Here is a 12,076-nt window from a genome sequence, read left to right as displayed (position 1 = left end):
TAAGCAGAAAGAAAACATTGACTCAAATACACCTAGAAAACTTGACCTTTGTTTGGGGTGCCTTGTTAGCAACTTCCTAGCTATTCTTTGTTAAAACTACATTTCCACACAGCAACCTTTCTATATTATTGTCAAGGATTTAATCTTGAGGTTTAGATCCTCTCTATGTGATCTATTCTAGAGGTTTATTCATTTCTCTGTGTTCTACCTAATGTGTATATGATATTTACATGTTAATAAACTGTTTATGCAAAAAAATTAACTATAGAAGGTATTGCGATGTTGTCTTGCAACTTTTGTCCACCAAGTTCATTTGACTGTTACATTCTTTTCCTAATGTTAGTAATGATGGATAACCAGGAACCAAAGCATCTGTCATAATATGGATGTAGGAGGGAGGTAAGGGAGGGTGGGGAGGCCACTGTTCATCATTCCTCTGTTGTGCTCATAGCAAAGCCAAGTAGAAGATACAAAGTGAGTCTAATTGCATCTAATTTCTGCAAAGTCATCCCTGTCTCTTCCCTGAGGTTACACTGATGCAGAACACCTTAGTTCTCAGCATCTGAGCATCTTAGTGCCCTGCCCCTCCCCACGCCCGTGTGTGCCGACATAGATTTGCTGAACCTGGAAGCCTCTCAGATTGACTGTCTCTCACCGCAACCATCACTTGCCAATAGCTCCTCCACTCATGGTGAGACATAATGAGGTCATCAAGAATCTATGGTTTTATGGCTGGTTTTAGCCTGTGCAGGTGTTGTTCTAGTAGTAATAGCCACAGTGTGATTATGCACAGAACGGTCCTGACATTGCCAGCAAATACTGTTTCACTGTACACATCTACTACATACAGTTCTGACAGTCTTTTTACCTCTTCTCTCTAAAGGATCACTGAGTTTTGGCACTAGGGGTGTGGTACAAGTGTGTTGTGGAATAATATTTTTGTCCACTGTGAAGATGTGTCACTCTGATTTGTTTAATAAAAAGCTGAATGGCTAATAGCTAGGCAGAATATCCAGGCACAGAGGACACTAGGAAGAAGAAGGGCATAGTTGCCAGGGGATGCAGAGCAAGCAGGATGGGCACTATGGAGATGAGATAATAAACCATGAGGTAGAAAGTAAATTAATATAAATGAGTTAAGCTATAAGAGCTAGTTAGAAACAAGCCTAAGCTATTGGTGGAGTTTTCATGATTAATAATAAGTTCTGTGTCATTGTTGGGGAGTCAATGGTCCTGATGAAAGTCTGACTACATAGGTGTCCAGTTTAGATCAGTGCCCTCCACAGGCTATGATTCTCTACATTATGAACAATTGTGAGTCTATGTATTATTCTCTATCTACCACATAATTCATGCTTTCTGATGGGTGTTGAGAGGTGTCTGAATCTGTGTGCATAAAGTAAGAATGTGGATGTATTTAGCTACTATGTCCACTAAGTCCAAAGGGAAGGAGTATAATGACCCCTATCTCTAGTGACCCCTGTTGAATAAATACCTCAAGCATCTGCCTTGTGGACCTCTGGCCTCCAGGCTTGCAAAAGGAAGCAGGGATGAAGGGCAGGTCCGCCATCATCTCTGGGAGGTGATTCAGAGAGGCTGGTCTGGCTGGGCCTTTACAGTCCGGGTTTTGTTCTCCTTCAGCAGCGTTCTTTCCTTAGCTGTACCTGGTGGATCCACAGGATGGCACCTGCAACTTGCTGTTTAAATGAATGCCCACAGCTGAGCCGGCTGTACTGACTGGCCTCTTGGCTGACTCTGTCTTATGGTACTTAAAGCTTTTCTTGGGACTCCTTACAGCATTAGGCATTGACCTGCCATCCTGGAACTGGCTTTGCTAGGGGGAGAAAATTGTAAAGTCAGGGTAAGGTCACAGCCAATTGAACTATGGTGTAAATTCCATACCATTTGCCTGGCAGTTTAGATGCAAAGATCCCCTATTGACAGCATCCTCATAAGTCACAGAGACACTGAAGACAGAGTAATTCCTATTTGCCTCTATAAGGCTTGAGAAATTTAGGGTGTGGGTACAGACTCCTCCACTTGGCAACTGAATTCATCCTACTCTCACGTGAGACGTGAGGAGAAATTCATCTTCCTTATAGTTAAGGTGGTTTTCCTGATATGACCTACATGCCACAGGGGGGTTGGAGTAACAGACTTCCAACAGGTCTTATTTACCCATGCATCCTTATCCTCTAATATGGCTAGCATGCCATTTACTCTGATAGGGTTTGTGTCCCATCCAAGGAAAATGGCGCTATTTGAGCCTGGGATGTCTGGCCAGGCAAGGGTATTACAAATTGAACCCCTTTTTATTCAAGTATTCATTTTTCAAAATCATACATATATGATTGAGTATTATGCCCTATTAAACAAACTAAATTTAAACACGATTTGAGATGTGTGCTTTAGGATGTACTTCAACAGCATATACAGAGGACTAAAGAATGAGAGATATAATTGGATTTTCCTTCCCATCTCGTCTCTGTGAATAAATTTCATTTGGACTTAACATAACTAGAAACACAATTCTAGGCACATTAGAGACACTTAATCATTTATATAAGTCAGTGATTGTTAATGTTGAGACTTCAATTACCTTGTATTAACAGTTTACAGTAAATCAGTAAACTTGAGAATGAGATGACTTTTTTGGATTTGTATCAATAGTAAAGTAAGACCTGTACCTACAATGTTTCATAGTTGATGATCATATATCCACTAATCAAATACATCCTTTCTGCTGAGTGAGTGCAACTGACACAGGTCCTTATTTCAATGTCATGGCAATTTCTATGACATGACATTTAGAGTTATATGAGAAATGCTGTTCTGAACTTAAAATAAATGAGATTCTGTATTCTGGAATCAAATATGATAATGTGTTTTGTTAGCATTTCCTGGGGAGAAAAAGACTAATGTCATTCAGCCCACATTGTTACCAATGCAACCATTTCACCAAAGTCTAACATGGTGAGAAATATGAGTCTATGGAGATTCTTACACACTCAGGGGAGATGTTATTACAAGAGCATGGGTGACCCCTCTGGGAAAAACAACAGTAACTGTACCACAGTTCAGATCTCATATTCAGGGTACTCAACAAAGTTATGACATGGTAAGTTTCATGGAACAATTATAGTTATAGAAGGAAAAGTCATAAGTCAAGGCAAGTTTCAAACACACTGCTTGAACAAACTGGTAGGGAGGTTACAACAAAGAGAAGTCTCCACTGTTCTTTGGTGACATTCTTAGCATTTGTGCTGGTGGAAGTCATATGTTCCTGTTGAGATTCTAAAATAACTAAGGTAATAATATTCTCCACTATGGATTCATTTGGGTTGGACAAGTTCTGACAATTACCAAAGATTTTGCCATACTCCACAAACTCACAGAATTTGTATTCAGAATGATTTATTTGATGTCTTTTAAGTGCTAAAGATATGTAAACTTTTTACATTTGTAGGATTTCTCTCCAGTATGAACTGTCTTGTGTCGAGTAAGGCTATAAAGATTAACAAAGGCTTTGCCACATTCCCCACACTTGTGTGGGTTGTTTTCAGAGTGAATATTTTGATGTCTTTTAAGGTCTGAAGAATAGGTAAAGACTTTGTCACACTCGTCACACTTGTAGAGTTTCTCTCCCGTATGAACCGCCTTGTGTCTATTAAGGGCTGATTGATTACGAAAGGCTTTGTGGCATTCTTCACACTTGTATGGTTTTTCTCCAGTATGAATTATTAGGTGTTTTTTAAGGTCTAAAGTAGAGTAAAACATTTTTTCACATTCTTCACACTTATAAGATTTCTCCCCTGTATGACGCAATTTGTGCAGAGGAAGGTATGAGAGCATACAAAAGGTTTTGCCACATTCTTCACATTTGTGTGGTTTCTCCACAGTGTGAGATCTCTTGTGTACAGAAAGTTCTGCATGAGTACAAAAGATCTTGCCGCACACTACACATATGTAGGGTTTCTCTCCACGGTGAATTCTTTCATGCCTCTTCAGTTTTGAAGGATAGGCAAACTTTTTGCCACACCTTTCACATTTGTGTCGCTTCTCTCCAGTATGGACTATTTTGTGCTGAGTCAGGGAAGAATTGCTAGAAAAGGCTTTTCCACAGACTTCACACTTGTACAGTTTCTCTTGACAGTGAAGTCTTCTATGTTTCTTTAGGTCAGAAGTAGAGTAAAACATTTGGCCACATCCTTCACATTGGTAGGATTTCTCTCCAATATGACCTAACTTGTGCTGAATCATGGAAAATTTAGAAGCAAAGGCTTTCCCACACTCTTCACACTTGTACGATTTCTCTCTAGAATGAACAAACTTGTGCTTAGCAAGGGTAGAAAGCTTAGAAAAGGCTCTGCCACATTCCCCACACTTGTAGGGATTGTCTTCAGAGTGAATTCTTTGATGTATTTTAAGGTCTGAAGAATAAGAAAAACATTTGCCACATTTTTCACACTTGTAGGGTTTCTCTCCACAATGAACTCTTTGATGTTTCTTAAGGAATGAAGGATCATAAAAAGCTTTGCCACACTCTTCACACTTATAGGGTTTTTCTCCAGAATGAATTCTTTGATGTTGCTTCAGCATTGATGGATAGTAAAATGATTTGCCACATTCTTCACACTTATAGGGTTTTTCTCCAGTATGATTTTTCTGGTGTACAGAAAGTGTTGAACGAGTACTAAAGGCCTTATGACATTCTTCACACTTGTAGGGTTTTTCTCCAGTATGAATTCTCTGGTGTATAGAAAGTTTAGAGCGAGTATTAAAGGTCTTACAACAATCTTCACACTTGTAGGGTTTTTCTCCAGTATGAAGTCTCTGATGTGTAGAAAGTGTTGAGTGAGAACTAAAGGCTTTACCACATTCTTCACATTTGAAGGGTTTCTCCCTTGTATGAATTCTCTGGCGTTGAATAAGGAGTGAATTACCACCAAAGACCTTGCTGTAATCATTACATTCATTGTGTGTTGTCCCTGTTGAGCAAAAGTTGAGATAGGAACAAAAGCTTAGCAACATTCTTCATACATATAATGTTTACCTTTGAAATGGAGATGGTTACTCATATATGTTTAACCTTAAATGAGAAACTACAATACATTTCAACTCCTATACACAATGAGCATAATGCAGAAAACACAGTAGGTAGAAACTGGAATAAAAGCACAACCAAATAGAACATAGAAATAATGGATAATGGCATATTATTCAAAGTTAAATAGCTAAGTAAATTGTGACAGATAAAATTATGGAAACTTTTAAGATAATTTTGCTAACAGAAAAGCCCATTAAATAATACAGGTGTTATATGAAATTATAAAGTAGCCATCCTTGGAAAAGAGTAATTTTATTGTGACTTTGTGAGATAGGACCAATAGAAATACATAATTTTTATCTTGAGTAAAAAGTTGAAGGCAAAAAAGACGTGCTTCAAAATAAGTAGACTGTCCACAACTATTAAATAATTTATCTCGAGGATTTAGGATGGTAGTTCACATTTTATTTTGATGACATGAAAACATATGCCTGAAGGTTATGAAGTTATGAAAAACCTTCATGTTCAGCTGTAAATAACAGAACTTTCACTGAAGACAACCTATCTGTCAATGAATAGATAATAACATTAACCTAATTTCTAAGCACTAATTCACTTACAATATTAAATAACCTCTGAGCAATGAAGGAGAGAGACAATGTGCAAGGCAGAGACATATAAGGACTTGTGATTACATAGAAGTGGAAACACACAGTTCTCATGTTCACAGAATTAGACCTAACAGATCTCTTTACCTTACACTGTCCTGATGTGTTTTATAATTGGATATTCCACCTATGTAAATATATAGATTACATGCAGACAAATGCTTATAGGCCTTGTACCCTGTCCAGATGTTAACACAGAACATCAAACTGCAAAGTAAAGAAAAAATCTTGAATCTGCAGAATCCTGAAAGCTTATTGATGAGCTATCAAACACATTCTCCTAGTTGTAGACAGTTTTACATTTGACTATATGTCCCCAAAGTACATGCATTTTAAATCATTGTTACTAAGTGTGTGATAGGAGAAAAATGAGAAGATATTTTCATCATTCATAAAGAACTCTGATAAGATGACTTTGATTAATACGAATGTACACAATATGAAAGAAACTTATGTGTGAATTTCCTGTCTTACAATGGTTTCACACAAGGTCTTTAGAAATTATGCAACTCTCAGATGTGAACAAACAGTGCAAAACAAACAGTTCTGTTACTGAACTGCCCAAGGGGACTCCATTTTGCCTGAGTTTTATCCAACTGCTCTCCCAGCTAACTAACCAAACCTACTGAGAAAATGTTCTCATGTAGCCTCACCTGCAGCTTTGGAAGATCCACTGTTTTACAATATAAATTGTTTGAATCAATAAAACTGACAATTTTGAAATTTCAGGCTCCTGGTTAGCCTCTGGTATGAGGCAATTTGGGGTTTGGCTCTATAAACCAAACATGGTTCACTTCAGGAAAAGACTTCTTTCTGGTGTGAACCTGCTCTCCACAGCCAGAAAATACATGACTCTAGTCAGGCATTGAGTGGTATTCCCCTCTGTCCCCTGTAGATGCAACATTTGCAGGAACCTACAAGATTTCTGCCAATCAAGGGACTCAGACTCTCTCTGGGTCTCCCAGGCTTGGTGGATTGGTACAGGAAAGGTGTCCTCTGAGATGGTCCATGATACCATAACACTCACACCAGAGCCGGATTCCCAGAATGACCCTTATGTTTCCTGACCAAGAAAGACTGTGTTCCGAGGAGGTAGGTGCAGATATGCTGTCTGGTGTAGTCTCTGGTAAAGGGAATGAATTGTGATGAGGGATCCTACCCAGACTTTCCCACTAAGAGTGAAAACATTGGTGGTGGAAGTCCTACTTGGAGACTTTTGATGAAATCCTTGTCTTTTGTTTATTTCCGTGTCTGGTCTAATTTCTGGTAATGGGGGTGAATTCTGATGGATACTTCTCCCTGGAAACTTCCTCTGAGAATCAAGACATTGACTGAAGAAGTAATGGATACAAATTTTCTGTTAAATCCTTGTCTTGTATCATTTCTTTGGATGCTGAACGAACGACTGCATAATCCACTCCATCTATGCTGTCTTCTCTATTGTTCTGTGCCTTGCTTTTTGTCCCTTTCCCTGACCCTCATCATGGAACAGAGATCAGGTCACTCTCTGGGCTCACTCTGGATTCCATGTGGCTGGAAGCTGCGGGGTTCCTCTATCCTTGCTCCATGAGCAGTACCAACCTCCTTTCTGAGTTTGTATGAGTGGTTCTTGGAAACTCCATGTCTCTTCCTCTTCAATCCACTCATCCCCAGCACTGAGCTCACTCCTGATAGTCTTTCCAAGACTCCAAACCCAGCAAACTCCTAGCCCCATATACCCAAAGGGCTCCTTTGGTTGCTGGGATTGAGCCATATAATCTCACTGGCACATCCATGCACAGTAAGGTCTCAGTAGAGGCAGGACAACCTACCCCTCAGGACACGATGGGGAGTGGGACCCTCCAGACTAGCAGTTGCAGTGTGGGCATGAGCAGATTCCCAGTTATTCCAGGGGCCTAGCCAGCTTGTAGGTCCAAGATTCTAGCTCACTGTGAACAAGGAGTTATAGTCAGTTTTTCTGTGGGAGAGTTTCTTCAGTGCACTACTTGTGACATAGGAGACTGGAGACAGAAGTTCTGTTGGGTCCTTTCTACTGGATATGCAAGCCTGATTCCTTTGACATGTGACCTTCTGTCTGTTCTTGGAATTCCTTTGCCCTGTGGCTGAGGTCAGCCCTTGTTTCTGCTCCACTAAGCCTGGATACTCTTGTTTTCATTTCTAGAACTTTCAGAGTTCCTTAAGATGTCTAGTTTTTGTGGTTTTCTGTTTAAATGTCTCTAGGCTACAGGTACTTATGTATTAAGCCTAGAGGTTGATCCACAAAGAAGCAAATATGTCCATGTCTCATAGAATTCTATTATCCTGATATCTTTATAACAGGGGAAATACATTTAGAACTATTCAGGTTGTCTGCCCACATTTGCTGACACAGACCAGTTATGGATATGTAAATCACTGGGTTTAGTCTTATAAACAAATGCCTTTTGCGTATAGATAATACTTTTTAAATAGTTATATGCTGTTTTTAGCTCACTGAAAACCTGGCTCTAGAGATAGGATTTGCACCACTCACTTCAAACCTAAGCATATTTGTCTCCGAGTTTCTTCCAATGCCCTGTCCTGGGTCAGGCTGGCTCCCTGACTCTCTGACAGGCAGAAGGAGAACAATAAGACAGCCTAAGAAAAGATACTATGTGCTTGACAACGGCTAAGAAGCAAACTACTTCATGTAGAAGCTATTATTTATTCAGTATACCTCATGGTAGGAATATGGACATCATAAAAACAACTAATGGGATCCTCATCGTTAAAAGGGATTTAAAAAGACACTCTGTCTAAAATTTATCAATAGTAACTTCAAAATCATAGTCAGCTAAATTCTGTTAATGTTTAATGTTTACTTAATAATGATCATGATAAGTCTACATACTATCTAAATCATAAAGACTGTCATGTTTTCTATAAGGTTTACCTGGAAACTGTCAAGGCGCTATGGTTTAACAGTGTGTGCACCAGTGATATGAATGAATGACATTACCCTGGCTGTGTAGTTTGGATTCAACCTTCTTTTATGTCACTGATGTTTCACAGTATCTTCTAAGCTGAACAACGACCATCTTCATAATTCTAGCTGTGTTGATAAAAGTAATCACAGCTGGGCTTGTTAAATGTTAATATTAATCAAAAAAGGAGCTAGAGTCAAGGTCACTGAATTCTCATGTGAGTATCCAGTCACTCCTCCCAGATAGTTGCAAGGAATGAGGCTTTGACTACATGAGATCTCAAGGTTTTCTGGAGACACTAGGGCATACAGGCCAGAAAAATCAAAACTCAGGTGCAGGTGTCTACCTGTTCAGTGATGGGAAACCTGTTGTACTGGCTAAGGGGCCACATGAAAATAGATACTGCCTAACAACCTCTGCTTTGGGAAATTCTGTTACATCAAATGATAAATTTACTTGTTAATATTATCTTGTCTCATCTGAAATTGCTTAATCAAGGGGGTATATGTAAAGGATCAGATGTCTGGGCCAAAGGGAGTGAGGTGCTTTAATCGAATCTGCAGATTGAACCCCTGTTCTATACTTATCCTCTTGGTTCTTGTTTGCAAAAAATCTTCTCTCATCCAAGGCTATTGATATCTTGTTAAAGCTCTTGTTAAGAAATAAATTTTCTATCTCCAGATCAGTGAAACCATTTAAAATAAAAGACATAAATCTGAGGTTATATCTTTTAAAAGGGGGTTAAATTATTTTAGATTAGATAAGTTACATAAAGAGGGGACTAAACCCAGAAAGTCTTCAGGTGATAGGAGGTCTGACTATATTATACAGGCCTTATGGTAGATGAGACTTAAAGATGATATACTTAACTGTCAAAAGTTCCTAAGGTTATGAAAATCTACTCATGTTAACAAAAACTGACTTAAAGATGACTATCTAGACTAGATGTAAAACAAAGGATAACCAGACTACAACCCACAGCTCCAGAGAAGCTAGGTAACAAGGAGGACCCTAAGAGGGATGCATAGATCACCTTGGGAAGAGGAAATAGATAAGATCTCTATGAGTAAACCGGGGGCAGGGAGAGAGGCAGTAGAGGCAAGGGGATGGGGGAGGAGAACGTGAGAGAATGGGGTGCTTGAGCTGAGGGAGGGATGGAGTAGGAGAGCAATGAAAGAGATATCTTGATAGAGGGAGACATTAAGACATTATGGGGTTAGGGAGAAACATACTGCTAGGGAAATTCCTAGGAATCCACAATGACGATCCCAGCTCAGACTATTAGCAATAGTAGAGAGGGTGCCTGAACTGGCCTACCCAATAATCAGATCGGTGAATACCCTGTCATTGTAGAGCCTTCATCTAGTAACTGATGGAAACAGATGCAGAGATTCACAGCCAAGCACCAGGCCAAGCTCCAGGAGTCCAGTCGAAGAGAGGAAAGAGGGATTCTATGAGTGTGGGTGTGTGTGTGTGTGTGTGTGTGTGTGTGTGTGTGTGTGTGTGTGTGTGTGTGTAGATCATTATGGGAAAAACTACAGAGATAACTGAACCAAGCTCATAGGAACTCATGACTATTAGACTGACAGCTGTGGAACCTGCATGGGACCTGACTAGGCCCTCTGATACAGGAGACAATTGCATAGCTTGGTCTGTTTGAGGGGCCTCTGGCAGTGGGATCAGGAGCTGGCTTTCTGAAGCCCATTACCTATGGTGGGACAACTCGCTCAGCCTTGATGCAGGGGGGAGGGCTTGGTCTTTCCTCAACTGAATGTACCTGGCTTTGTTGACTCCCTACGGGAGCCATTACCCTTTTGAAGGAGGGGATGGGATAGTTGGGAAGGGGAAAGCTGGAGGGGGGGGGAATGAGAGGGGGAATCTGTGGTTGGTATGTAAAAATGAATTTAAAAAATTTCTTAAATTAAAAAAATGACTAATTATGTCTTTGCTAACTTTGTTAAACTTTAGATATTTGGAGAAACTGAGTCAGGATAACTGTGTTGATAATTAATTGTACACCTTTTTATTCATTCTCACAGGTGTCTTTATATAAAGGTTAACCTTTCTATTCTCTCCTCTGGTTGTATTCTTTGTGACAAAACAAGGTCCTTAGTGTAGAAGACCTGTTGGATTAATTCAGATTTTTGTAAAGTTCCACCATAAAGATATGAGGACAGGGAGCTTACCAGTTTTTCCATGGACTGTATTTATGTTTAAAGTTTAATTCTGTATAAAGCATCTTCAGATCAAAAAATGCTAATGTGAGGATTCAAATTTTTAACAAAGATAAATTACTTTCAATTATAAAATCCCAATTAGAGTCTCTAATTTACTGTAAACTGTTACAAAGATAATTAACACAGAATACCTAATGATGAGTCACCTAATGAGTGATTAAATATCTTTAATGTATCCAAATATCTGCTTGTAGTCGTGTTAAACACAAATGTAATTCATTTGCAGAGACAATATTGGAAGAAGAGACCAATCTATATTTTCTATTATTCAGGCCAGTGTACATGTTATCTAAGTTAAGCATAAAGCAGGTAACATAAAACAAATTTAATTTTAACGTTTTGCTTAATAGGGAATAATATTCAAATACGAAGTATACTTAAAAAAACTGGTTATTGAAATTGAATGCTTAAATAAAAAGTGTTAAATAGACACTACACTTGCATGGCAGTATACATCAAGGATCAAACAGCACACTTACCCTCCAATGGGACACAGACCATACAAGAGTAAATGGCATGCTAGCCTCATCACAGAATAAGGATGCATAGAGAATAGGACTTGCCAGAATCTGCTGCTCCTGTCTCCCTCTGGCCTGAAAACCAGACCAGGAAATCCTATTCATTATCTATAAGGAAGATGAATTACTCCTCATGTCCCACAAGACGAAATGGATTCTCTCATGCTGTAGAGGATCTTAGATTTTTGCACCCACATCCTAAATGTCTCAAGCAATGGAGACACTTATTGCAATCACTCTGCACTCAATGTCTTATGAACTGATGTTGAGTATCCTATGTACAGGGGAACCTTGTACCTACACCTGGCACCCAAATGGTATGGGAACTATAATGCTAGTTCAAATGGTCATGCCCTGTCTCCTGGCTTTCAATATTCTTCCTCTTCCCAAAGCTAATTCCAGAGCTGAGCTGTCCATGTCTGATTGTGTAAGGAGTCCTCAGCAAAGTGGTAGATAATATACGACAGAGGCTCTGCCACAGGGCCAGTCAGCACAGCAGGATGAACTGTGGCACTCATTTAAACTAAGCTGCACGTGCCATGTGTGGACCCACCACAGCCAGGTAAGACAAGTAAAACCACCTGAGGAGGAGGAGACATGGACTGTGAAAGTTCATCCAAACCCCTCTGAGTCACCTTCCAGAGACATCTGGGATGTTCTTCAG

General features: G+C 39.5%; 1 protein-coding gene across 1 annotated transcript in view; it reads right to left on the bottom strand.

Annotated features, from left to right (window-relative positions):
• Positions 1-3,293: 3,293 nt before the first annotated feature.
• LOC131921986 (zinc finger protein 595-like) overlaps positions 3,294-12,076 on the bottom strand; it is a 32,087-nt gene continuing 23,304 nt past the window's right edge. The window contains exon 11 of the mRNA XM_059276727.1: positions 3,294-4,988. Within this exon, the coding sequence (XP_059132710.1) occupies positions 3,436-4,988 (1,553 nt within the window). The 3' untranslated portion in view covers positions 3,294-3,435. The remainder of the gene's footprint in view (positions 4,989-12,076) is intronic.

Source organism: Peromyscus eremicus, chromosome 11, assembly GCF_949786415.1.
Source record: "Peromyscus eremicus chromosome 11, PerEre_H2_v1, whole genome shotgun sequence".
NCBI lineage: Eukaryota > Metazoa > Chordata > Mammalia > Rodentia > Cricetidae > Peromyscus > Peromyscus eremicus.
The sequence above is the reverse complement of the archived record's forward strand: the minus strand, read 5'-3'. Positions and strand labels throughout refer to the sequence as shown.